Source organism: Orcinus orca, chromosome 2 (genome assembly GCF_937001465.1).
Source record: "Orcinus orca chromosome 2, mOrcOrc1.1, whole genome shotgun sequence".
NCBI classification, from domain to species: domain Eukaryota; kingdom Metazoa; phylum Chordata; class Mammalia; order Artiodactyla; family Delphinidae; genus Orcinus; species Orcinus orca.
In genome coordinates, this window is record NC_064560.1 from 188,983,301 (window position 1) to 189,007,511 (window position 24,211).

The 24,211-nt window shown below is 50.7% G+C and overlaps 1 protein-coding gene across 10 annotated transcripts in view; it reads right to left on the reverse strand.

Moving 5' to 3' along the window:
- CCDC88C (coiled-coil domain containing 88C) overlaps nt 1-24,211 on the reverse strand; it is a 127,864-nt gene that overhangs the window by 59,236 nt on the left and 44,417 nt on the right. For 8 of the 10 annotated variants that reach the window (XR_007475860.1, XR_007475861.1, XM_049706567.1 and 5 more), the window contains exons 4-6: nt 15,577-15,646; nt 2,931-2,989; nt 2,060-2,143 (exon numbers count right to left, since the gene is read on the reverse strand). Coding sequence is in view for 7 of the 10 variants with exons in the window: in XM_049706567.1 (XP_049562524.1) it covers nt 2,060-2,143; nt 2,931-2,989; nt 15,577-15,646 (213 nt within the window). In the remaining 3 variants the exon portion in view is untranslated. Of the gene's footprint in view, nt 1-2,059; nt 2,144-2,930; nt 2,990-15,576; nt 15,647-24,211 lie in introns of those variants that run through there. The other 2 variants (XM_033418819.2, XM_049706568.1) reach the window with 2 other exon arrangements.

The following is a 24,211-nucleotide window of genomic DNA, read 5'->3' on the forward strand; positions in this document are numbered from 1 at the left end:
CAGGTGTGAGCGGAGGCCCATGGCTACGTCTACACCGGGCAGCCTCTGCAACGACTCTGCCGACCTGACCTTCTCAACCCGACACCCCCAGACCAGCTGGAGGAGGCAGAAGATCCAATTTTGAGTCCCCATCCTTCCAGTTTGGGAAGGTGAGTATTAGCACACTCAAGCCTCAACAGGGGAAAACGAAAAGAAACCAGGGATATCCCCTCAGAGAGGCACACCAAAAAAAGTTCGTAAGTCTTTCAGAGCAGTATATGGAGAGAGAGAATAGTTTAAGAACAAAGAAACAAAGACAGGGCCCTTCAGTTTCTCAAAAGACACCTGCTTTCTTACCTCTCCTCCCTTACGAAGAAAAGCTGGGATTCAGTAAATCTCCAAGAATTAGGAGAAATCTCACCCCACTGTATGGGGCACCCTAAAGGCCCAGAACCGGGGTTGAGAGGCCGGGTTCCAGGCCTGCTCCATACCAGCGTTTGGGAAAGGTCTATGGAAAGGGGGTCCAGGGGTGCAAGCACAGCTGCACACCAGTAACTCAAGGAGCTTGTCATTAAAGGCTTATGGTCCTGCTCCCAATTCTGACTCAATGGATCTCCCGTGGGGCCCGGGCACCTGGATGTTTAAGAAGCACCCAACTGGGCTTCCCTGGTGGCGCAGTGGTTGAGAGTCCGCCTGCCGATGCAGGGGACACGGGTTCGTGCCCCGGTCCGGGAAGATCCCACATGCCGTGGAGTGGCTGGGCCCGTGAGCCATGGCCGCTGAGCCTGCGCGTCCGGAGCCTGTGCTCCGCAACGGGAGAGGCCACAACAGCGAGAGGTCCACGTACAGCGGAAAAAAAAAAAAAAAAAAAAAGCACCCAACTAATTCTGAAGTCCTGTTCCCACAGCCAGTCACCGAACTTGATAATCTCGCAGGACTTCTTTTTTGGGTGCACGCTTTTTAAAAAAAAAAAATATCCTGCTGGCTGAACAGGGAAGGGGAGACAGTGAGTAGCAAAGACCTAGCTAGTCTCGAGGACCTAGTCCTCAGATACATCTTCAAAACACACGGACACACGAGGAAAGTTAAAAGGCAGAATGGTACTTAGGCTAACAGGTCACTGACACGAATGGTTGAGAATATTTCCTACAAGCCTGACGGGCTTTGCTGGACCCTCTACCTGCCATACACTGCATCCACCTCCTCCTTCAAATCCTGACTCAGAGTCTGCAACCCACAGTGCCCTAGCCGGCTGCAGGAGCCCAGCAGGCTGTCCCCAGAGCCGGCGTGGGGAGCTCTGTGTTCAGCTGCCTCTGCCAGTTACACACCTGCTCCTACGTGCTCCTGCTCATGTCTTTTTCATGCATTTATCTCATCTGTCCAATTAGATGCAAGGCTGAACCATACCTCCTAAGATGATTAAAACGTACAAGGCTTCTTTTGGAGGAGGGTGGGGTGGAGGTCAGGGAACTAACTTTCAGGCAGGTGCTTGGTTTCCAGGGCAACTACCCCTTCAGTTGATACCACCTCTGCCAAAGTCAACGGGCGGAGGGGCTGCCCTTAGTGCAGAGCCCTCCTGACCCCACCCAGGGGGCCGAGTCTCCGGATACAGCCCTTCTGGGACTCGCTGGTTTTTAACTTCCCAAGGGGCGGCAGCTGTTTCTCTGCCACGTCACTGACAGAAGCAGTGAATCTCTCTCTCCAAGGATCAACCATTTGAAGCAGGGTGACATTTGCCAGGATACATTTTCAGGGACTGTAAATCAAATTCTGAGCCTAAACCACTTGACAGCTCTTAAAAATAGTCTGAGTCCATATTAGGCAAGAAGAAGAGGCACAAGAAGACTTGATTGAAGTCTCTGAAAAAGTTTTTTTCATTTTAGCCGCCACTTTATTTTAGCTTGCTAACAGCCACCTTTTCAAATCGAATCAATTTGCCTGTAGTGTCTGAAACCTAAAATTAGCAAAATCATTAATGGGTGATGTGCCCTTTAGACTTTTCACTGGTGGAGAGGGCCTGCCTGCTGGATGCCATGGGAGCGATGGTCCACGGCTAAGCCCCACAAAGCTCCCCACCTACCTCCTGTATATGGGCCACGATCCCGGCCTGTGTCTCAATGTCCAGCTGTTTGATTCTTTCGATAAATTCCTCTTTCCTCTCACACTGTGGAGGGTTACAAGTGTTAATGAAAGTGTTTTACAAGGGCAACCTGGGGCCGCCAGAGCCACAGCAATAGTTTCAAAAGGAGACACCTACCCCACCCCTGGCTTTTTCTTCTATAATCAAGAGTGCTCTGCCCTCCTACCAGCCAGCCCCTCACAACTGAGGTTTCTCTAGAAGCGGCTCAGACTACCTATATCACAATCACCTGTGTCGGGGGGTTGTCTTTAAAAACACCGGCGCGGGGGTGGGGGGGTGGGGGGTGGGACACAGACAAGCTTTCCAGGGGATTCTTAAACAAGTAAAGATCAAGAACAGCTGGTTTAGGGCAGCACTTGGTAAACTTCATCTGTAAAGGGCCAGATGGTAAAACAAAAAATATCTTCGACTGGACAGGCCACGGGTCTCAGCTCTGCTGGTGTAGTGTGAAAGCAGCCACAGGTAATATGTAAAGGAAGGAGCATGGCTGTGTCCCCCTAAAACTTTATTTACAAAAATAGGTGGCAGGTCAAATTTGGCCCACAGGTTGTGTGCTGATCCTTGCTCTAGATGTTCCTACACTGGGGACAATTTGCTAATGGCACCCGGCCCCAGGGATCCCCACCTGGCCTCCTGCCCAAGGTGCTAGAAATGGTTGCCGCCTAAGTCGGTGTCACGTCTCTCGCAGGAACCCTGCGACCTTCCATCCTATTGGGCTGAAAGCAGCTGCCCTACCTCACCGAAGGGGGTGTTTTATCCCCACAAACCCAAACCTAAGAGCCCTCGTCTCTGCCCCCTGCCCAATCCCTACCTGAACAGCACAGCCCAGCACCAACAGCAGCACCTTCTTAATCTCCTCCATACTCTTCCCTAAATCAAAAGAGCAACATAGTTAATTACGCTCAACTGTTTGTAAAATTTCACTAGTGATATACACATATCTGCTGCAGGGGGGAAAAAAAACCAAATAAGCTAAAAAAAACCCTCTCTACCCAGCGAGATGCACTTAAGGTGTACACACTCCATCTGTTTTCTCCATATGGGTTTGTTTTCTTCTTAAACCAAATGAGAATGCTGTTCATAACTATTTGTGGCCCTTTTCCGTTCACATATATCATAAAATCTTTCCACGATAATTAATGAACGTGAGCATCGCTTTTCAGTGTGTGTGGTAAGCAAAGTACAATGGATGAGAACAGTCCCCACAGGAAAATACTCAATCAATTCTGAAATAAGAATGGACACAAACTTGCCCTTCCATCCTGCAAGATCTCAAACAGATGAAGGAGAAGAGGAAAGCGAACCTCCATGCTCAGCACCCGCTTCACGTTACCAGCATTTTGCACGTTTATTCCATCTCCTCCTCACCGCCACCGCCTTTGTTTCTCAATGTCTGGCTGGAGCATCCCCCAAAGCAAGTCCCAGACACGACACACACATCATTTTTGATCGTCTCATACTTACTTTGTACAAAGGCCACAAACAAATTCAACCACTCCCTTTCCAGAGATCCGATTTTTCAATATTTTAATCTAAACGATGCTACAAAGAACATCTTACAGCTAATTCTTTATGGATATGCTGACTCCCGCCTTCAGGATAAACTCATCTTTCAAGCTTTTCCTACTTCCAAACTGCCCTGCAGAAAGGCTCTGCCATTTTTCTCTCTCACAACCAATATACCGTAAGTCCCACTTCCCCATGCCCAGACCAACACGGCTTTACTACTCCTTCTCAGCTTTGCCAATCAGGCCAAAAAATCGTATTTCATCATTTTATACTGTGTCTTTTCCATTATGCTTGAGGCCAAATGCGTCTTCATCTGTTTATCAGTTTCAGTCACTTAAATAAACAGAATCAGGATACAGGAGCTCCAGACCTGAGTTGGTCACCAGGAGGCCCGTGACGGGAACAAGCCGTACTCTGTTTCCCAGTCTCAGTTTCCACATCTGTGAAAGGGAGGCAGCTGGCCTGGGTGACGTGCAGGGTGCCCTTCGGGTGAGAAGCTCTACGGTTTTCTGCCCTTTTCATAATATCCTGTTCTCTCTGGGGGAGAAGGGACATGCTAGGAAAAGCACTGTTTCCCTGAAAGGCTTACCAACACCCGCTCACATTGTGCTAAAATGGTCCAAGGCTCATCCATGACACCCGGGATGAAGAAAACCAAACTCACGTCTAAGAACCAGTGCTGTGGGTCACTTCGGGTCGGTCCTTGGGTGTCAGGCGTGTATGGAGTAACATGTGAGTTCATCCTAATACCTCTCACCTGAGAAACAGCTAAAAACAGCTTTTCCTGAGATGACATTATTATGGTTGAGTCTCAGAACTGGGGGCTTGGCATCGCCCTTCCCACCGCCTAGTCTGAAGGTGGGTGGGACGGGCTGGGGGGCTGGACAAAAGGGTCCCTGCAGAGCATTCAGATTCCACACTCTTTAAGAGTCAATCGGGTCTGGTGTTGCAGATCAACCCACGATGATCAAACCTTCTCTTTGCTAATAAGCATAGGACTTGATCAATGTTTGAAACGGAAAAATTCTCAAAGACTTTAATGGATTTTTTTTTTCCCACCTGAGGCCTTTTATTTGGCCCAAGAGGCTCTAATCCATAGACATAAATACGTGTACCACCACCATGACTCACTTCTCTATTAAGGCTGAGGTGGTGATCAGTCATGGTTTTAGTTCTGACAAAAAGAAAAGGACATACCCACCAGAGTATTAAAAACTCCAATCAGTCTCACCAAAATCTTCCCCTGGCCACAGTGCTCATGCCAGCCCAGGTGGCTGTCCTCACCTCTGTCCCTTCACGGTCAGTCCCCAGATGACTGGCAAGGGACCCTCGTAAGCCCTTTGGTGGATATAACAAGTACAGACCCCTCCCAGCTGTCACCAGGCTCCTCGTCTGCAGTGATTCACCTTTCATAGGCCATGTACCTGGTGCTGGAGCCAGCAGAGCTGACACACAAGAAGAAAGCATTTTAAAGGCCTTGGATCAGCTCAAACAGAGGTTAGAGTTCACGAAGAATCTTTACGTGTTCTTCCCAGCAAAGGCCCCACAGGACCTAATTATATCATACTTTGGATAACTTGAGCAACTCTGATGACCCACTCTCCCAGCCTACAGCAGATGAAAGTGGCAAATTAAAAGTGGAAAGGAGCACAAGAAAGGCCCACTGTGACCAGCGAGGGCATAAGCCAGTTATGGGATAGCAAGGAAGAGACGAGAAACCCTGCACACATGCACGAGGGCTTAAAACTACAGTCTGAGGCTGTTCAGTGAAAGAATGAAGGGCTCTGCTCCCTCAGCATCCTGTAGCTAGACACAATAGCAAGCGTGAGTCATTCCTTCATCCCTTCATTCATTCATTTACACCCATCAGAGAGCAAGAAAAAACGAAATCTGGTCCAGAGTACTGTTGGAAAAGTACGGAATTCCAGTTTGCTAGGTTTTGTAACAGAAGGGGAAAAAGGATTTTAAAAGTAGAGAATTCATTTTAGAAAAATGTTCAGGGAATAATTATTTAAAGTAAGCATTTTGGTGGTGAACAGGGCACTAGGAAATTCACCTCTGCCTTCATTCACGTGAAACAGCGCTGTGCTCATTCTCACCAAGCTAAGTGAATAAAAACATTTGCTATAACAAATGTATCCTGTGCTTTTTATCCCTACACAAATTCCTAGGAAACTTAAAAAAGGAGAAACAGAGAGAGAGAGGAGAGAGAGAGAGAGAGAGAGAGAAGCAGAAGTTCCCTCATTGCTCATGGAAAGCTGATGCCCAATTTCTCTCAGGATTTCTAGTATTTTTAAAATCTACCAGATTGTGGGTTTTGAATAGTTTGAAAACACATCATAAGACTCTCTACTGGGTCCTTGCTGGCAAGGATGGCTCAGTGACACAGTTACACAGGCAAAGAAGAAACAACCCTACAGACAGCTCCCTCCCAAGCACCTACTAGATGCTGGGTACTTTCTGAGAATATACCCATAATCAACACAGCCCTCTGAGCTCAGACCAAGAAAACCAGCAACTTCTAGAGGAACCCAGAGGAAGGACTAGTTTGCAGTAAGGATCAGTCAAGGCTTCCTAAAGGAAATGACTTCTGAGCTGAGACCCCAGGATGAGGAGAGATCTGGGGGCTCTTCAGGCACAGGGAATAGCATATGCAAAGGCCTAGACACAAGAGGATATGGTGCTTGTCAAATTATAAACGCTTTGTGCTTCAGCTTATTAAAGTGGGTTTTCATGAGAAATGGGAGGCGGGGTAGGAAGCAATGGGGATTTCTGTACCTAGTGAGTCACAAGCAACCAATGGAGGGGGGAGGGCCGAACACATCAGACACCCTTTACACCTACCCACAACCCCAGGGGGAATCCCATGACAGCCTGAGCTAATGGTCGAGTCTAAGAAAAATCTTACTTACTTACTTTACTACCTGCTTCCTGGAGTCCTGACACAGAGAAACTCACTCCAGCCTTTCTTAGCATAAATGGAACGCATATAGGCTGACCTAAATCACACATAAAGCTACAGATGTTTGTAGCAATCAGCTTCCAAAACAGAAGGGAAACTGATACCGCACGTGTGATAAAGGTGGACCTGGGGATAGAAATATAGTGGGGCAATTAAAGTACACCAGCCTCTAAAATGTGGAGACTGAATCAGATCAGGATTGGAAAATTTCCTGACTTTCTGATCTTGAGTCTGTGGCAGACATAACTAGTCAATCATAACACTTTCTTACCGAGCCTGGAAGGAGGCCTCAGAATCCTTCTGAACACAGCACTGCCTGATGTAGCCACTGCCTGACACGCGATGAAAGCTGGCACATGAAACAAAACCCAGCTTCCATGCCTGGTACACAATCAGTGGGGTCCTTTTGGCTCTACTCTTTGATTCTCTAAGACGCAGTCATCTGAATGCTCATACATTCTCTGGATACGGAAAATCAATCTTGTGTATAAGTGATCACTGGGGTGTCAAGGTGGGGATTTAGACAAAGGAAGGCAAACAGCCCTTTCCAGGAGGACCACAACCCCAGAGGCCCTCGGTCCGTGAGTCGCCAGCCAGGGTGAGGGTTTAACCCTCTCAGCCTGGAAGGACTGACCCACTGGAGTTAATCCTGCCCTCCACAAGTGCCCTTCACGTCTACAGACCATTACAGCACTTCATATAACATGCTATCATTTGACTTAATCCCCAAAGCAATCCCCAAAGGCCAGTATTAGCTCCATGTTACAAACAAGAGGAGGCTCAGACAAGCTGAGCCACAGAACTGAGATTTGGTCACCACCTGCTCTCGCCTAACTCGCTACCATCCCCCTCCCTGAAACTGCCATTGCTTATTTACATTTCCTTCCGGAGCAGGGCTCTCTCTGGTTTAGCTTCTGATCCCAATGCCACAGTGCAGGTCTTTAGCCAGTGTCTGCTGATTGAGTGACTGATGGTAACTGTTAGCATCATGTCCCAGGGAGAAAAGACATTTTCAGTTTCCAACCTTGTTGGGATGGAGATATACGTGTGTGTGTGTGTGTGTGTGTGTGTGTGTGTGTGTGTGTGTGTGTGTGTGTGTGTGTGTGTGTGTGTGTGTGTGTGTGTGTGTGTGTGTGTGTATTTTTTTTTTCTTAATAATTCTACATTCTGCTCTCCTCTGACTTACGTGCTGGAGTCAACCACTCACTGTGCTTTCCCTGGTTTCTTAGTTAAAAACCAGTCATTTCATAAGGATGATTGATTATGGGGCTGTCTCATTGATTTGAAAATAGCACTGCACTGAACGTGACCCTGTTTCTCCTCAATGCATAATGACATCTCAAGACTCACCCACAAGGGCACAGTTCTATGGGCCCTCCTGGGGGCTCTGCTTACATTGAGAAAAGCTGTTATTATTTTAACACGGTTACCTTGGGTTCCATGAGGAACAGTGTATACGGTAATTCCTTGCGGGTGGGCACTTAGGAACCCTCCGTAATACCTGTCGCAGGTCATGGGATGGGAGGCAAGTACCTCTACATACCGCCTCACAGCCTGGAGAGCGACTCCTAGGAAACCCTCACTCAGATTTCTTACACCTAGAACGTTACCCGTGTGACCCCCACCAGGCACTCCATTTATTAGTCATTCAGCAAACGGTTATCACATGTGGACTTCGCAGGCTCGAAGTCACACGTCCGTTTGAAATGATGTGGGTGGCTCCAGAGCGTACCCTGACCCAGGGCCCCGTTATCCCACCGTCTCTCCTTCACCCCCCCCCCCAGTCTGCCCCCACCCGCAGGGATCCCTCACACCACCCTGTGTGGGTAACGAGAACCTCTGCCCGGATGCCACAAGGCAGCCACTCCCAGAGAGCAACTTCAACAGCCACGTCAAGCCCCTCAGACAGCGCCATCGTCGAAAATGCCTCCTTAGCCCAGCCTGCCTAGGCCACAGAAGCTGAGAACTAACGCATTCCCTAGCACCAAACGACTAAAGATCAGAAAAGGAGCAGCAACCACCAGAATGCAGCTTGTGACCCAGAGTCTGCCCCGGCTGGAGGGGAGACGGTGGCAGAGGCAGGAGGTGATCTGAGAAAGGGTCCCTCCCACGCACCAGGCAGAAAATGCAAAGCCCCAATAGTATCGGTGAACATAGAGACCTTTGACAAATAACAGCTCCTCCCTCCTCCTCGGGCAGCCACGGCCACAGAGAGCAGTCCCGCTGGACGCCATGCACGGTCATGCAGCTGGGGAGCCCCCTCTCTGTGTACAGCCCATCACTAGGAGGTGACCAAACAAAGTCTGGTCTCCAGGCAGGTCCCGCGCCTGCTCCGAAGGCTGGCATCTGGCCGTGCTCTAACGATCGCTGTGCTTGCTGCTAACCAAGCTTTTCACGTTCCTAGAAGAGCCAAGTGCTGGCATTCAGCTCAAGGGCCCGGCAACCCCCTGCGCTCTACAGGGACCGGAGAATTCATTTCTCAATCCAGCAGGCAGCACAGAAGCAAAGGAGCAGGCCGCAAGCCGTGTCCCGTGAAATCGCGTGTGGGTGCTTTTCTGAACGTGCTCCCTCCAGGAGAAAACAGGAAGCACGGAGAGGATCGAATGCCTGGCGAGATTAGCTTTTCTTTATTTACTTACTTCTTCCCTCCTCATTTAAAGGACCTAAGGTTTCTGCAAACACAAAAGTTTTATACATATATATAAACAAGACCAGAATTCAGGAGAAATGAAAAAATAGCTTAGGGTTGGGAAAAAGAACTCAAGAATCACTCATTAACACCTAACGGCAGACCCTCAACCCACCATGTCACTTGGCAAGCAGGGCACTGGGGCGGGCAGAGCCGCAGGAAGGTGGCAGGGGAGGGAAGGCAGCCCGCCCGCTTTCTAAAAGAACAATCTCAGCGGCAGGAAGACCGTTTGTAATAAACCAGACTTGGAGCCCTCTCTCCGGTCGCGGGGTTGGAGGTGAGCCAGCCCCCGGGGGCACTGGCCCTCAGGGGTTGCAGCTCGTCATCAAAAGGCAGAGCGGTCCAGTGAGGGAAGGTTTCCGTGGGTTCCGAGAAGCACTTCAAGGATGCCCTTGATAGGAGAGCAAGTAAATCCTAGAGGGTTAAATATTAAATTCCAAGGAGTTTCAGGAGTTCCGTTTCCCTCTGGCCTTTGAAACCTAAACTTCAGCTGTGACAGAGACTTCCTCCCTGTGCCCTGAGCTTGCTGCTCCTCATGGGACTGCCAGCACACTTCCACTGCTCTGAACTTGTCACACCTGGACACCTCCCTCTGCTGCTGTCGAGGGTTCTTTGAGGCCCTGCCACATACGGCCTCCTCCAGGAAGTCTTCCTGACCTGCCCAGGCAGAACTGATTGCCCGCCTTGCACTCTGTGGGAAGCATGCTCGCACTGCTTCTCGCCCTGGAACAGGCTAGTCATGGACACTTTCCTCCCCTCCTGCCCCAACGCAGACTGGGGGCTCCTTGAACAGAGACAGCCTATTCGTCTCCATGGCCACTGCACCCATGGTGGGCATCTAACAGAGAAAGCTGGAGGGGGGGCTCGGGCTGAGCTCCTCTGTGAGGAGGAGCGATGCAAGCGTGTTCCCGTCTTCTATTTGGGAGGGTCAGAAACTGGCCTTCTGGTTTCTTTGGTCAGAGCAGCCGGAGAACAGAGGTCTGCAAGAGCTGTGAAGGAACGACATTTACAGAATCTGGGGGCACAGAATCTCAGACTCCTCAAGGTGTTTTCTCTGTCCCTGCAAGCCCCTTCTGTAACCATCACGAGAGAAAAAACTGAGGACGAGGACCAGATCACCAAACAGCAATTAATGGGAGGCTAACCTCAAAGGTTCCAGCTGTATTCATAGACAGGACCCTGTAGGCTGCGAATACGGGATCAGCCCCTCCTTGGACCCAGGAATCTTGCCTGGCATTTAGAACTCAAGAGACACCAGGCAGAATAATGACAGTGGCTGGTCCTCCGGCTTGGAACCAGTGGCTGACTGTCCACATACATAACCATCTGCGTAACTTATGGTAATAAATACATCTTTTACACCACCATGCTGTGTGCCTCTGAATGAGTTCCCTCCCCTCTCTGGGCTGGGTTTCTACACCTACATGGCTCCACCCTTTCCTTTCTAAACAGCTTAGGAGTGGTCAGCAATTCACAAGTCTGAAAACCACAACTGCACTTAGATACAAACCTTGGAAGAAAAAACAGTGCTCTCTTCCAGCATGACTGCTCTATGATTCACTGCAGAAATTAATTTGCTAACACCCTGGCTTCCTGTCAGACAAATCTAGTCTGTTTCGTGTGTGTGGCACAGTGACAGGCCCGGCTGCTGAGAAACCAGAGCCTGAAGTTCTGGCCCAGGCCTTCCCTCATTTTACAGATGCCGCGGACACTGGGATCTCTTGGTTCTCATGTAGAATACGCTCTTCGATAAGCCACGTAAATATGTTTCATGGACGCACAGCTGGCAAGATGGGGGTGCAGGCCGTTTGCAGTGCATCATTACCGGCCTAGGGCAGCCACACACATGGTGTTGGGCAGAGGTCGACTCTCACTTGACCCTGACCACTGACACTTGACCGCTGTACCTGTGACAGCATGTGGTTAACATCTGTAAGGATCACTAGCTTGATGGAAGAGGGAAGTGGGGACAGGAGAGGGAAACGACAAAGTGGGTCTCCAGCGCTTATGCTCTATTTACTCGGCACCTACTACGTGCCAGGCACTGCTCCAGACACTTAGAAGACATTGGCAACAACAACAAAAACCCCCAAGATTCCTGCCGAAGAAAGGGAAGGCAGAGCAGGATAAAAGCACTGGGAGTCCTGAGGACAAGGGAGGGACGCAGCTGCAAACAGGGAGGTCATCAGGATGGGCTGCACCGAGCAGGTGATATTGCAAGCAAAGACTGGAAGGATCTGTTCCTGTGAGTATCTGGGAAAAGCATTCCAGGCAGAGGGAACAGCCAGTGCACAGCACAAGGAGAAAAGTGACATAATCTAACTTTCTACGAGGACCAGCTGCTGTGTTGAGAACAGACGGCAACAGACAGCACGGGGCAAAGGTAGAGAGGCAGGGAGACAGAAGGCCACTCCGGTGCTAGCCAGGAGGATGGTGGTGGCTGGAACCGGTGGGCAGCGGGGCAGGAGGAGAGAAGAGCTCAGCTGTTTGGAAATTAAAGCCAGGGCACTGCCTGAGGAATGGGGGTGAGGTAGGAGAGAAGGATACGTTTCGGCCAACTGGAAACGAGACAAAGGACACCCTACAACATCCAGTCCTGGGGGTCCACACACGGCCCAGCCACCGGGGAAGGCTTTTCTGCTACACGCCACTGTACGCGAGGGAGGGTTAGAGCAGGGTCCCGCAGGACCCCAGGCCAGGCTCCAAGAAGCAGCATCTACAGTAACGAGGCGCTGGACAGATGCTTCCCCGCAGACGGGTATCCAGGGAGATGATTATAAAATCACGCACAATCAGAGAGGAAATCCAGAGGTCATTCGAGGTACAAACAGGAAATAAGAGAATCGGGGGGATTGGGGGCCAGGAGGGCAGACGCTGAGGATGGAGTTTTAAAGTACATGAAGTGTTTTCTCACATTCACTAAACCGTCCTTGAATCCCATCCAGGGTAGGAAAAAAGAGAACATCTTTTTGTCTGATGGGTGCAGAAGGACAGACATACAGAAAAATCTTCTAATAGTGTTAGTCATGACAGCTTCCTTTTTAGGTCAGAGGAAGGGGGATAAATGCTTGGTGTCTTGGGACCGTTTAGTGAGAGAGAGAGAGAGAGAGAGAGAGAGAGAGAGAGAGAGAGGAGAGAGAGAGGAGAGAGAGAGGGGAGAGAGAGAGAGAGAGAGAGAGAGAGAGAGAGAGAGAGAGAGAGAGAGAGAGGGTGAGTGGGTGAGTGTGTGTGTGTGTGTGTGTGTGTGTGTGTGTGTGTGCGCGTGCGTGCGTGCGTGTGTGTGTGTGTGTGTGTGTGTGTGTGTGGACTAGATGTTCTGCTGGGATCTGTCCTGCCCCTGCCCTGGCTCCACTGACGTGCATTTACCAAAAACAAAAAATAACCAAAAACTGAAATGTTATAAATAGCAGTACAGTGTCAACATCTGCCAAAAAGAGCACAGACATGCTCCTGAGCCATGTGGCAGGATTCGTAAAAAAAGCCGCCCCGCGAGAAAGAAGCCAACGTTGTTCTCTATTTTAAAAGAAACCCCAAATGCTTTACGCATCTATTTTTACAATTTAAAACAGAAAACACTATTCCACAAATATGTCTCTGGCACTCATGTTTGCGTCTTCTCAATGGTGCACCTCTCCTGCCGACCTCCTCTGCTCTCGGAGCCCCCTGACACTCCTGTCAAAACCTACCCATGCGTGCGCCCAGGTCTCATCCCTCCAGCCCTGACTTCAGGGGAGGCAGCCCCTCCCCTCTCAGCAGAGCCCGCAGAAGCTGCTGTCAGTCAGGCCCTGCCCGCCAGGGGCCTTCTGAGCTTGCTGCAGCCGTTGGGATTCTCGTCCTTAACTTTCCCAGGGCTCCCCATCTCATCAATCCAACTTCTCCATCAGAACTGGGGCCAGAACCTCTTCAATTGACGTGCACTGATTCTATATGGTGCTGGGGACCAGAGGGCAGGCAATTCACCTGTCAGCTTAAAAGCGGCTTCCCCACAGTGTTCTAAAATCGGATTGTTGGGGAAGGTTGCACAACTCTGTCCATTTATGAAAAGAATCACTAAATTGTATACTTAAAATAGGTGAATTTCATGGTATGCAAATTATACATTAATAAAACTATTAAAAAAATCAGCGTCCACATCTCTGCAGGTGTTTCTGTCCAGCGCCAGACCCGAGGTGCGACCTGGGTTCCTTGCATGTGGACAGTCTCTTGGCCCCATGTGGTTCAAAGGGGCTAGAACAGAGACTCAGCTAGGGGGAGGGCTGGAGCCAGGGTTCCGGCGAGTGGAGGTGCCTGCCGGAGAAGGGGCGCCCAGAGGGCAGGCTTCCAAATGGCAGCAGGTAGGGGGGGCACTGACAACGGGAAGGTGGCACACTACGCAGTATGATGGGGTGATGGGCTGACATGCTGCCTGGGTGGGGGAGGAGGACGTGGTTAGTATTAGATTGAATCATATGCCACCGTCATTTTTGTAGGTCAAATGGTTGAACACTGGCAATCGCCTACAGCTCAACCTAACACCTGTCCGTGTGTGATAACGGACCAGAGCTCAGGCTCGTGCGTTGGATGGAGCAAATTCCCAATCGGCCCCTCTGCTCATGGGCTAAGTGACCGAGGGCTTGTCACTTCAACTCCGTGAGCTGCCGTTCTCTCATCTATAAACGGGATGGCACGGTCACACCCCGGAAGCACATTTCCCTTTCCATCTTTAAACACATGTCCAATGCCCAGCACACGGTGGGCTCACCAAAGGCTCAAGCAGGGAGCATCCTTCTTTCCTGCTCCACTGCTTTCCTCTCCTCATCTTACGATGTTGTCTCTAGAGCAGATGGAATAGTAGAACTAAGCCTGAACCACCAACCTCTCCGGGCATCTCTCTTCTAACATCAGCCCCTCAAATAAGTCAGGACAAGCAGCACAGTTCTGCTCAGCAAAGCAGACCCTTACTTTCCTGATGTTACTGCAGAAACACAGGAGTCCCAACTGTCCCTGGAGCCCAGGGCTGCATCTGAGTCCTCTACCTGGGGGAACCATGAAATAAAGCCAGTAAACGAATGGCCCTAAGGCAGAGCTGGGGGTGGCGCGAACCAAGGGCTGCCTGTTATTAACGCACCAAGGGGGGAAGGGTGAGGGGCCACCAGGTGGGCCTGGGTGCGCTCTGCAGAGCCAATGTGTAAGGCTGGGGGTGCTCACGGGTCAGCGGCACCGAAGATGAACAGGAGGTCAAGGAACCCCCTTCCTTTGGCTCCCGTAGCGAAAAGGGAAGTGGGGCCCAGGAGGACCGCCTCCACGAACAAAGTGATTAAATGCTCGGCTGCCCTCGACCCGGCGGCCCCAGAAGCTGCTGCTCTCAGGGCCAGGGCTCCTCTATGAGAAATGTCCTCGACGGGTCACTTGGTATACTTCTTTGCTCTCCAGCCAACTGAGCTCACGTGGACAGGAGCAAGGACAGCCAGACTCCAGGGAGAGCAGGGCGGGGAGGGACCGACAGAGGGAAGCTTCAGTTCCTTCTGCAAAAGGCTCTAACGTGTGGGATCCTTCCTGCATTCCTTGACTCCACACCTAGCCCAGGAGGCTAACAAGGTCTCCACGGGAACCAGGGAAGTTCCAGTCAGCAAGCACATCTGTCCCTGGGGCCTGCAAGCTTTCATCCATCAGCCATGGGTCCAGGTGAACGCACACAAAGGTGGAGGGGAGGAAATCTATCGCCCTGTTTAACCAACCCAGTGTGTTAACTATCAGGGATGAACTAAGCCCTGGCTCTCTGGAAGGTGTCCAGGAGGACATTTCAGTCTTTCAAAATCACACCGAGTGTCCGAGACTAGGACTTAGAACCTTGCCCACTCAGGCCTCAGAGACCAGAGGGAGACGTGAAAACAGACACACGACAGGCTGTCCCGGTGAGATCTACCACGGGGGGAATAAAGCAGCACAGGATCCCAGCGGAAGGGATATTAGCTCCCTCCAAAGATTCTTTCCTGCCAATAGAGACCACACCCCACGATGGTGTGAGGAGAGACCCCTGGGGGTCCACCATACAACTCGGGGCCCTAAGCCCGAGGCCTCGCCTGCCTCTGGGCTCCAATGCCAGGGGTCAGAGGATATATTCTTAAGGAAGAAATGTGCTCTTGGCGTGATGCCTCAGGGTAATAAACCCATCCGTTAAGATCACACCCGAATGATCACGTGCTTTCACTGTGCTGGCTCCAAGCTGGCAGCCAGAGCTCTGCCTCTGACAGCTGCCCAGGGCTGATGGCCCTGCCCAGGCTCTACAGGGGGTGGGGGGGGGTGGCTTTCACTCACCAGACAGCGGGTCTTTGCCAATCATCAAGACATTGGGCAAATTCATTACGATCAGCTGCTGGAGAACTTCCTACAGAAACAAAGGGGAAAGGATACCATTAAGCACAGAAAACAGAATAAAGACTGATTAAGACAATTACAGTTTACCGAGTTGCTGGATGAGTGTGCCAGCCATTAAACAGTAACTATGAAAACACCATATAACAGGAAGGAATAGTTAAGATACCAGTAAGCGAAAAGTCAAAAAAGCGAATTGTGCTTCCGCCTTGATTATTACCAAATAAAAATTAGGTCTGCGTCTCTGTGTACAGAGACTTTGGGAAAAAGAAGATATATCAGATGCTAGATTAGCAGGATCAGGAGTTTCTTTTTAAAAGATGTCTTTATTTTTACGGTATGGTTTGCTTGTGCAATTAAAAAATACAGAATAAAGATTAAAGGGATGCTACTGCGTCTTTACAAGCTGACGATTTGGGATCCTAGCTTTCAGCAGGTCTTTGGTACAGGCTGTAAGTGAGACTTCTCTCTTTTCAGCAGTGACTTCCCTGGGGGAGGGATAAATCACAGCTACTCTGTGCCCGTCAGAGAAGGGACACACGGGAAGTGAGCTGCCTTCTCCCTCACACCAAGGGCTTCTGAAAGAAGGCCCAGGCACCAGCCATCGGCCATGTCCCCTTGGGGTAGGGACGGCTAACAAAGTTCTCCTTGGAGTGTGCCGACCCACCACTCATGCTTCCCAGAGCAATTCTCAGGGCACATTGGTCTTCCCCGCCCAGATGTGCCTTGCTTTTCACAAATCGGAAGATAAAAAAATCTAATTTTACAGAAGACAAGCAAGGTAGTAGGATTCCTAAGTATTCTTGGTCTTACAAAAGTGGTCAAGAAACTCTTGACCAACAAAGCTCCTCTTATGCCTTTAAAAAAAATGTTTCCGGGCTTCCCTGGTGGCACAGTGGTTGAGAGTCCGCCTGCCGACGCAGGGGACACAGGTTCGTGCCCCGGTCCGGGAAGATCCCACATGCCGCGGAGCGGCTGGGCCCGTGAGCCATGGCCGCTGAGCCTGCGCGTCCGGAGCCTGTGCTCCGCAACGGGAGAGGCCACAGCAATGAGAGGCCCGCATACTGCAAAGAATAAATTAAATAAATAAATAAATAAATAAAATGTTTCTATTGAGACACGACTTTTTTTTCAGCAGTCGCTCTACTGATGACGTGATGAATCTCTGTACTCAGTACACTGCCAACCAGCACTGATGAAGAAAAAGGGGACAATTAACACGATCAGCTAATCCCACAGGGCCCAGCTGGACACCTCAGAGCTCTCTGAATCCTGAGAATGGTGGCCTAGGCAAGCACGCCTGGAGAGGCCAACACCTTCACAGAATGTACAAAATGATTTGAGCCACTCTCCTTATTATCTTTCCATGGCTCCTGCCACACCAGAAACTGAGGGGAGGGGATGCTAAACCAGGAGGAGTACCCCACTCCCAAACACACGGGCCCCTCTGCACTCAGTGTTGGAGGATGTCTTTCTTTACTATCTGAGGTCACGTGTCACCTCACCAGAGATGGCCAATGTTTTCTCAAACAAGTCTCAGTGCTGGACAGAGTCTGAGCTGCGTTACAGCCTCAGCTCTCCTTCAGGGCTTGGAAAAGTCAACGCGGCAAAAACTGTCTCTCACTTGAATGAGCGCACCAAAGGATTCCACAGTCCCTCCCTGGGGGCAAAACACACACCGTGAGTAAAATCAGGTAAATCCACTTCTAGCAAAAGGAAGGACTCCCAACCAGATGGGTCCATCCTGTCGTGGAGTCCCTAACCAGCCTCAACACTAAACTCAAGTGCTCAGCCCAACTTCTAGAAGATTTCCTTCTTATCACTGTCCAACCAGCTACAGTCCCCTTTGAAGTCTTGGCTGGTTTCCTCTGCCATGGTCCAACTGTCTGGAGTGCCAGCCCTATTTATCAGGGTGCTCGAAGAAGGCTGCACACGTTTATGAAGGAGATACAGAATGAGGAATCATCTTGAAGGTCTCTGCATTGCAATAATGCAAAGTGGTACTTTTATGCTTATGATTACCTAAGCAAAAGACTGCTGGAAACACTGCTAGAAAATATTGCTGGAAAATCCATGTATTCTCCTTCCAAAACTGGATGGTTCATTTTGTCTAATCAGTATTTTCTAATTTTCCCACAAGAAATATGTATCACTTGCACAATTAAGAAGTAATGTTTTATTAACAATGTTTCCATGATGTGTTCCTCTCAAAACATCATGGGCCTCCCAAAAGTTAATCCAAAATTTGGGGGCCAAAGATACCCCCAAGACCTTAACTGCTCCCGCCAAAGGACCACCAATCACATTTCCAGCAAAAACAGGCTCAGAGGTTTGAGTACAAAGGTCAGAGCTGGCCAGCAGAAATACGACATGAAACACATTAATTTCAAATGTTCTTAGTAGTCACCTTAGAAAAGTAAAAAGAAACGAGTGACAACATACAAATCATATACTTTAATTAAACCAACATTTCCAAAATACTGTTTCACCACATAACCAACATAAAACCATGAATGAGACACTTCACGTTCTTTTTTCACACTAAGTCTTTGAAATTCAGTGTGTAGTTTACACTCACAGCACATCGCAATTCAGATGCTAAACTGTCACTGGAAACACGATCTGGATCTGAATCAGCAGAGGCGCAAACCGAAGTTGTTCCAAACACACTTAAAAAGTTTCCAGTAACTGAATCCAGTATCAGCTTTCAAATCTAAACAAATTAGAAATTCACTTCTTCAGTCACACTAGCCACATCTGGAGGCCCCGCCAGCCACATGTGACATGCTAGTGGCTGCCGTGCTCTGCAACACTGGTGACGAGGGGATTCCCTGAGGAAAGCTGAGCAAATGCGTCCCCTCAGGGCGGCGGGGCCTCCAGGGTGACGGGCCAGGCCCTCCGGCTACGTGAGGAGGCTGCTGACGAGGGGCCCCTCTTGCCTGGTACTCAGAACAGAAAGCCACTGTGGAGCCCGCAGCTGACACACGGGCGGGCTTGGCGGGCACTGGTCACACCCCGGCCGGCTGCGGGAGTGGGGACACGGAGCGAGGACGGAGAGCACAGGCCCCAAGGTGTGCTCTGGGTAGCCCCCAGATGTGCCAACAAGCCTTCCTGGTGCCACCCGGGCCTTTGCAAAGGCAGAAACAAAGCACACTGTCACATCCCGAGGCCAGGACGAGGGATGAGGGCACACACGAGCCTTGCGGCCTCTTGTCTCATCCCATCCTTGCGGCCTGATGGCAGGAGGGAAGAGTCAGGCTTGGGGTGCAGCCCTCCCAGAGACCCCCTGCCCTCCCTCCACAGAGAACTGGGCTGCGGAGAGGCAGGAGCAGGGCAGGGGGTGGGTTTAAGCACCGAGATCCAGAGCAGATTTTGTACCCCCGTTCCCTCTCCTCTGTGCACCTGCTTTAGGTGTGTTCTGAGATCCCAGTATAAGATGCTGGGGAAACCCCAGATTCTCCTTTTCCTAAACGCAACTGCACTAACTGCATGCTGGAGGGACCTCATTGCTAACCACTTGAAACCAACTAAAAGAAAAGTCACAAAAGTAGGTCAGCGCAGGGTGGTGGTACTTGGATTCTCATGTAGCAAGGGGGTCGGGACTAGAAAGCTCTTTGTAAGTACAAGGGGAAAGAACCCACCTGACCCCAGCCAGGCTGCAAATCTAAAATTTAGGATCTTATCGACTCTGAAGTTCCTCCCAGGGCTGTCCTGACACAAACAAGGCCCTACACCTCGGGGAGGGATGGGACGGGCAGGACACTCCAGGAAGCGTCTGGCACCCCAGCTGGGGCTCCCAGGGGCTGCATCTGGTTTCGCACACAGTGTCAATAAGCCCAGAGACTCAGACCGCCCTCGGATTGACAGCTTCCTGATCTGGACCCTCCAGAGGCAACCTGGGGGGACACGGGGAGTGCCGAGGGGCCGTCTTGAGGCCGTGGCACTGGCTCCCAGGGGTCACAGGTGGAGAGCAGCTCTCAGAACAGAACCAGGAAGCCGAGTGGAAGGAAGACGCTCCCTTCCTATTAGAATCCTCTCATGACAAGTACAAACGTACCCAGTGGGGAAAATCCAGGACACGGGAGGGGGTGCCCCAGTCCAGGCTTCACAGGTGACAGAGCTCTGCTAGTGGCAGGAAGGATGATGCAGGAGCGGGAGAGCAGATTTCAGAGGCACCAGGTCATGCGCAGAACTCATACACGATTACAACTAAGCAAGTGGCCTTGGTGGTGGCAGGACCTCCCAGCCCCCCGAGAGTAAACGAGACCAGCACCCAGGCACGTGGCTTCACTGAACCCACGACACCAAACGCTCGTCCCTGCTGGTGAGCACGGCTCCCCACATGTCAGAACCCACTATGGGGCCCAGGCTGTGATTCCCAGCTGGCTCCGGGAGTCACCTGGGCCCTCGTCATCCCTCCTGTCACCAGCCTTCACACAGGCCAGTGCTCCAGCCTAAACGTTCCTTCCCTCCCAAACTCCCTCAAACCTCACTCCTCCCAAGGAAGCTTCGAGGCTTCCCGAGTGCCTCCACGTATGTGCAGGTGGTGCTAAGTCTTGAGGTAACAAGATCTGGGGGATCCGTCACTGCCCTCTGGAGGTGGGGCTCTGGGAGAGGCAGGGGGGCAGGGGGAGGGAAGGCAGAGGCTGGGGGCCGCACAGAGGGAGCTGGGAGGGACCCCAGGACAAGCCTTGCAGGTGAAGCTCATTTTCTGCGTGTCGCCCAGTTGTCTCCATCAAATTGCCCAGTCCCTGTGGGAGATGGGCCTCCTAATTCCTTTCCAGCCAGTCTCTATCCAGGACTTATAAATAGAGCACCCACGGAGCCATGGCAGTGAATGTCCTGGAAGCCCTCAGGTAAGCCGTGCTTTCTCCAGGACCTCCTCCCTTGGTTGGAACAGGAGGACTCAGCTCCAGCCCCCCCGAAACCGACCCCCCTCAACTTACCTCTGAGAATAAGTGTGTGTACCCCAAACTCCTAGCAAGCTATCTACTTCACCACAAAACTGTCAACAGCAGAATATTAAACGGAGGCTCTAAAACACCCACCTGCAAAATACAAATCCGAGTATGACCGGGTGTGTGTAAGGGAGCGGCACTTGAGGACTTGTGCCGCAAACCGACGCTGGGGACTGGTTAGGTGATGGAAGGTACAGCCGCGATCCTGGGTAGGAAGAGGGCAAAGAATGCTGAAATGAATAAAATGATGCCTGACTGAATGTAGAAAATTAAAGATATGCTAAAAAAGAAGAAACCCTCAAAGGAAATATACTAAAATGACAGAACTCTCTCTTTTTTTTTTTTTGTGGTACGTGGGCCTCTCGCTGTTGTGGCCTCTCCCGTTGCGGAGCACAGGCTCCGGACGCGCAGGCTCAGTGGCCATGGCTCACGGGCCCAGCCGCTCCGTGGCATGTGGGATCTTCCCGGACCGGGGCACGAACCCGTGTCCCCTGCATCGGCAGGCGGACTCAACCACTGTGCCACCAGGGAAGCCCCAGAACTCTCTTTATTAGAGTGATCAGGACAAGAGCAAGCTTTCCCCAACATTTAAAAAAGATTCTGTAATGTGGTTCTAACACCTTAAATTATTTTAACCCTGTGGCATGGCTTCCCCGAAAGAATGTCAGCAGCATCTATTTACTAGATATTGAACCGTGAACATGACAGGTCCACTAAAAAAAAAAAAAAAAAAGCCTTTCTCCGGAGACAATTCACAACGAATCCAACACAAAAAATGACGCGGATGATTGATGCTTTTAATCACCGCCCCACCCCCAATCAAACTTTTTCCAGCATCCCCCATCAGAGATCGCAAAGCCTCCATCGGCCGGGAAGAAGAGATGCCAGCCAGGAGAACTGAGGGATGAGGGCAGAGGCTGGCTTACAGCCCCGGGCCCTGCGCTGGGACCTGAGGCAGGAGGCCCTGGGGGAAGGGGTGGGCTCCCAGACCACCGGTCCCTGGAAAACGGAGGCTCAGGGATCCCGGAGAAGTTCACCCACCGCCTGAGGCAACGTAGGGGCCTCGCTGAAAAGGCTTAAAATCGTGCCAAGGCTCATGTCAACCTCTGTGCATGCTCAAACAGAAAGGTCACTTTCTCCGCTGGTGGAAGAAAGGAAAGGTCCCGGAAAGTTGCAGGGTGGAAACACTCTGTGTGTCTGTGGCAAAGGTTATCTTCAGTTTCCATTGGAAACACTGGGATTGTTGGATTAAGCACAATGATTTCACAACAAAATGGGAAGAAATCCTTTTCTCTTGCCAAATGAATTTTATGGCTCGACATTTTGCCAGGAAGGAAGAATAAACGCTGCTAAATGCCTTGAGTTTAGGTGCACAGAATGACCCTCCATGAGAGTTTGAAAAGGAGTTGTTAATATAGAGGAAATGAGAGGGAGATCCCAGAGAAGTTAAGACAAACACCCACACGAGGCATCCAGGAGGAAGATGATGCTCATGCTTGCCAAGGAGATCAGGATGGTCCAGACAGCAAAATGTGCAGTCCACACAGTCCAAGCAACACAGAGACCTATCCAATACTGAGAATCAGTAACACAAGTAATACAGCTTTGAGTGCGCACCCAGCACACCTTTAAGTCTGGGGTTCAGATACTCAGAAACACATATGAGCGGCCTAGCTGTGAGCTGAGAACTCTCAGCTGGTGGAAAAGGCAGGGAGGTAGACCGTCACAGCACAAAAGGACAGGTGCCAGAGCAGCACAGCATGGGGGGCACTGCCAAACTCTGCCCAGGCAAGTCTGGGAAAACGCCTCAGAGGCAGCAGCCTCTAAACCGGGCTGCGGAGAATGCTTAGAGTCCCGCAGTGTAGGAGAGAGCCAGGAAACGTATTAGCTGCTAAGTGTGGCCAGCAGGTCAAACCTTTGGTTACAGTGTACTGTACATGCTCTGCACTTCCCACTGGGGCGCTCTTTCATCCTCACACATCACTGGCCCCGATCACCACCAGTCAGAATCCTATCCATCCTCCGAAGTTCAGTGAAAATGTCACCTCCTCCCTGAAGCCCTCCTTGATGCCCTTAATCATATATGAGTTTCTTTCCCCTCAACTCCTAATGTTTCACCCTCCCACTTCTGTGGCACTTTCACATTTTGCCTCGCCAGTGACTCCCCACGCACAGGCAGCAAAAAGCAGCTAAGTGACAGCTGACAAAATGAGACCGATCAGAAAATATTCCTCAAAATTTATACTGAGTGAGGTTCTATTCTTTTTCAAGTCTCTTTTTTGGAAGTGGTGTCTTCTCTTTCTCACAGGAACGAGAGGACCAAGTCCTGAAAACTAACTACTCTGCTCCACTACTATAAGTTACTTCACTCCCCTGTTATTTCCTATTTTACCTAGCCAAATCGTCCACCATGTGCCTGAAGATCCCACAGCTTGTAGATGTTAATTAACCAAAGTTCAAAACATCTCAAAGTGAATTTGTAATGCTGGTTTGAATACGCCAGGCTTTCCAACTGTAAAATCCCAAATGTGAGAGTTTTATGAGCAAACAAAGCAAAGCAAGGGGAATTTAAAATTCCTAAACAGTAGACGTGACTCAGATGGGAAAGCCACCACACATATCCCAATGTCCCCAGTGTCTATTCCAGTGCCCCAAGAGAGGAGGAGAGACTGCAAACCCCACAGCCGTAACTTTTCCAGAAACCGCACAGCTAAGGTTCACACAGGTGAGGCGCCTCTGGGATTCTGAAAGGCTGAGACGCTGACACGGACAGACCGAGAAAGTCAGGAGCAGTATTCCTGGCAGTCTCTGCACACATCACAGGGCTTATACTCCTGCCATCGATTAGCACTCCTCCAGACTCCCACCTCGATTTGGCCAAGAGGGGTTCCTGAACTCCCTTCCACAACATCGTGGCCCAAACAAAAACACACACCCAAACACAGGGAGGGTCCCCTCTCTTTCCTCCTCCCAACATCATGTGAAGGGGTCAGGACAAGAATCACTAGGATTTCCAATCAGAAGGAACCACAGCAGAACGCTGGTAAAGGGATTTGACGGCGGGATGCAGAGCGAGGGCCAGGTTGGGTGCTCTGGGCTGGTGAGCTTTCCCCGAGACCACAGACCGGGGCACTTTCTAGAGTTACGCTTGCCTCATACCTTCCCTAGTGACAGCCTGCTGCCTCCACCCCCAACCAATCATGCCTCCCTCGATGCTACTCCATCTGAGAGCAATGGGGACTTGACCCCCAAACGCAGCGACACGGCCCACGTTCTGCGACGTTACAGCCAGGAGAACGATTTTTTTAATTTAGCTGCTGAGCGGAGACGTAAGCCTGATGATTTATCCTCGGCCGCCTGTTCAGAGACGGGCCCACAGGCCACATGCTCGTGATTCCATCTGGACGAGAGGCTCTCGTTTCCGCCACGTTCCCTCCGACTGGGGCAGGAAGCCCCAGCGAAATGAGTGGGTAATGAAGTGCTTTTATGTTAAGAGACTGTCACGTAAAGCTGCTGATAGACTCAGCCCATCTGTTCCACCTCATTTCAATTAAGCCTGGGGTCCCCAGGGCTTGAAACTAGCTCAGGTCCGCACAAGCCTAGGAGCACCGGCTCCCCTA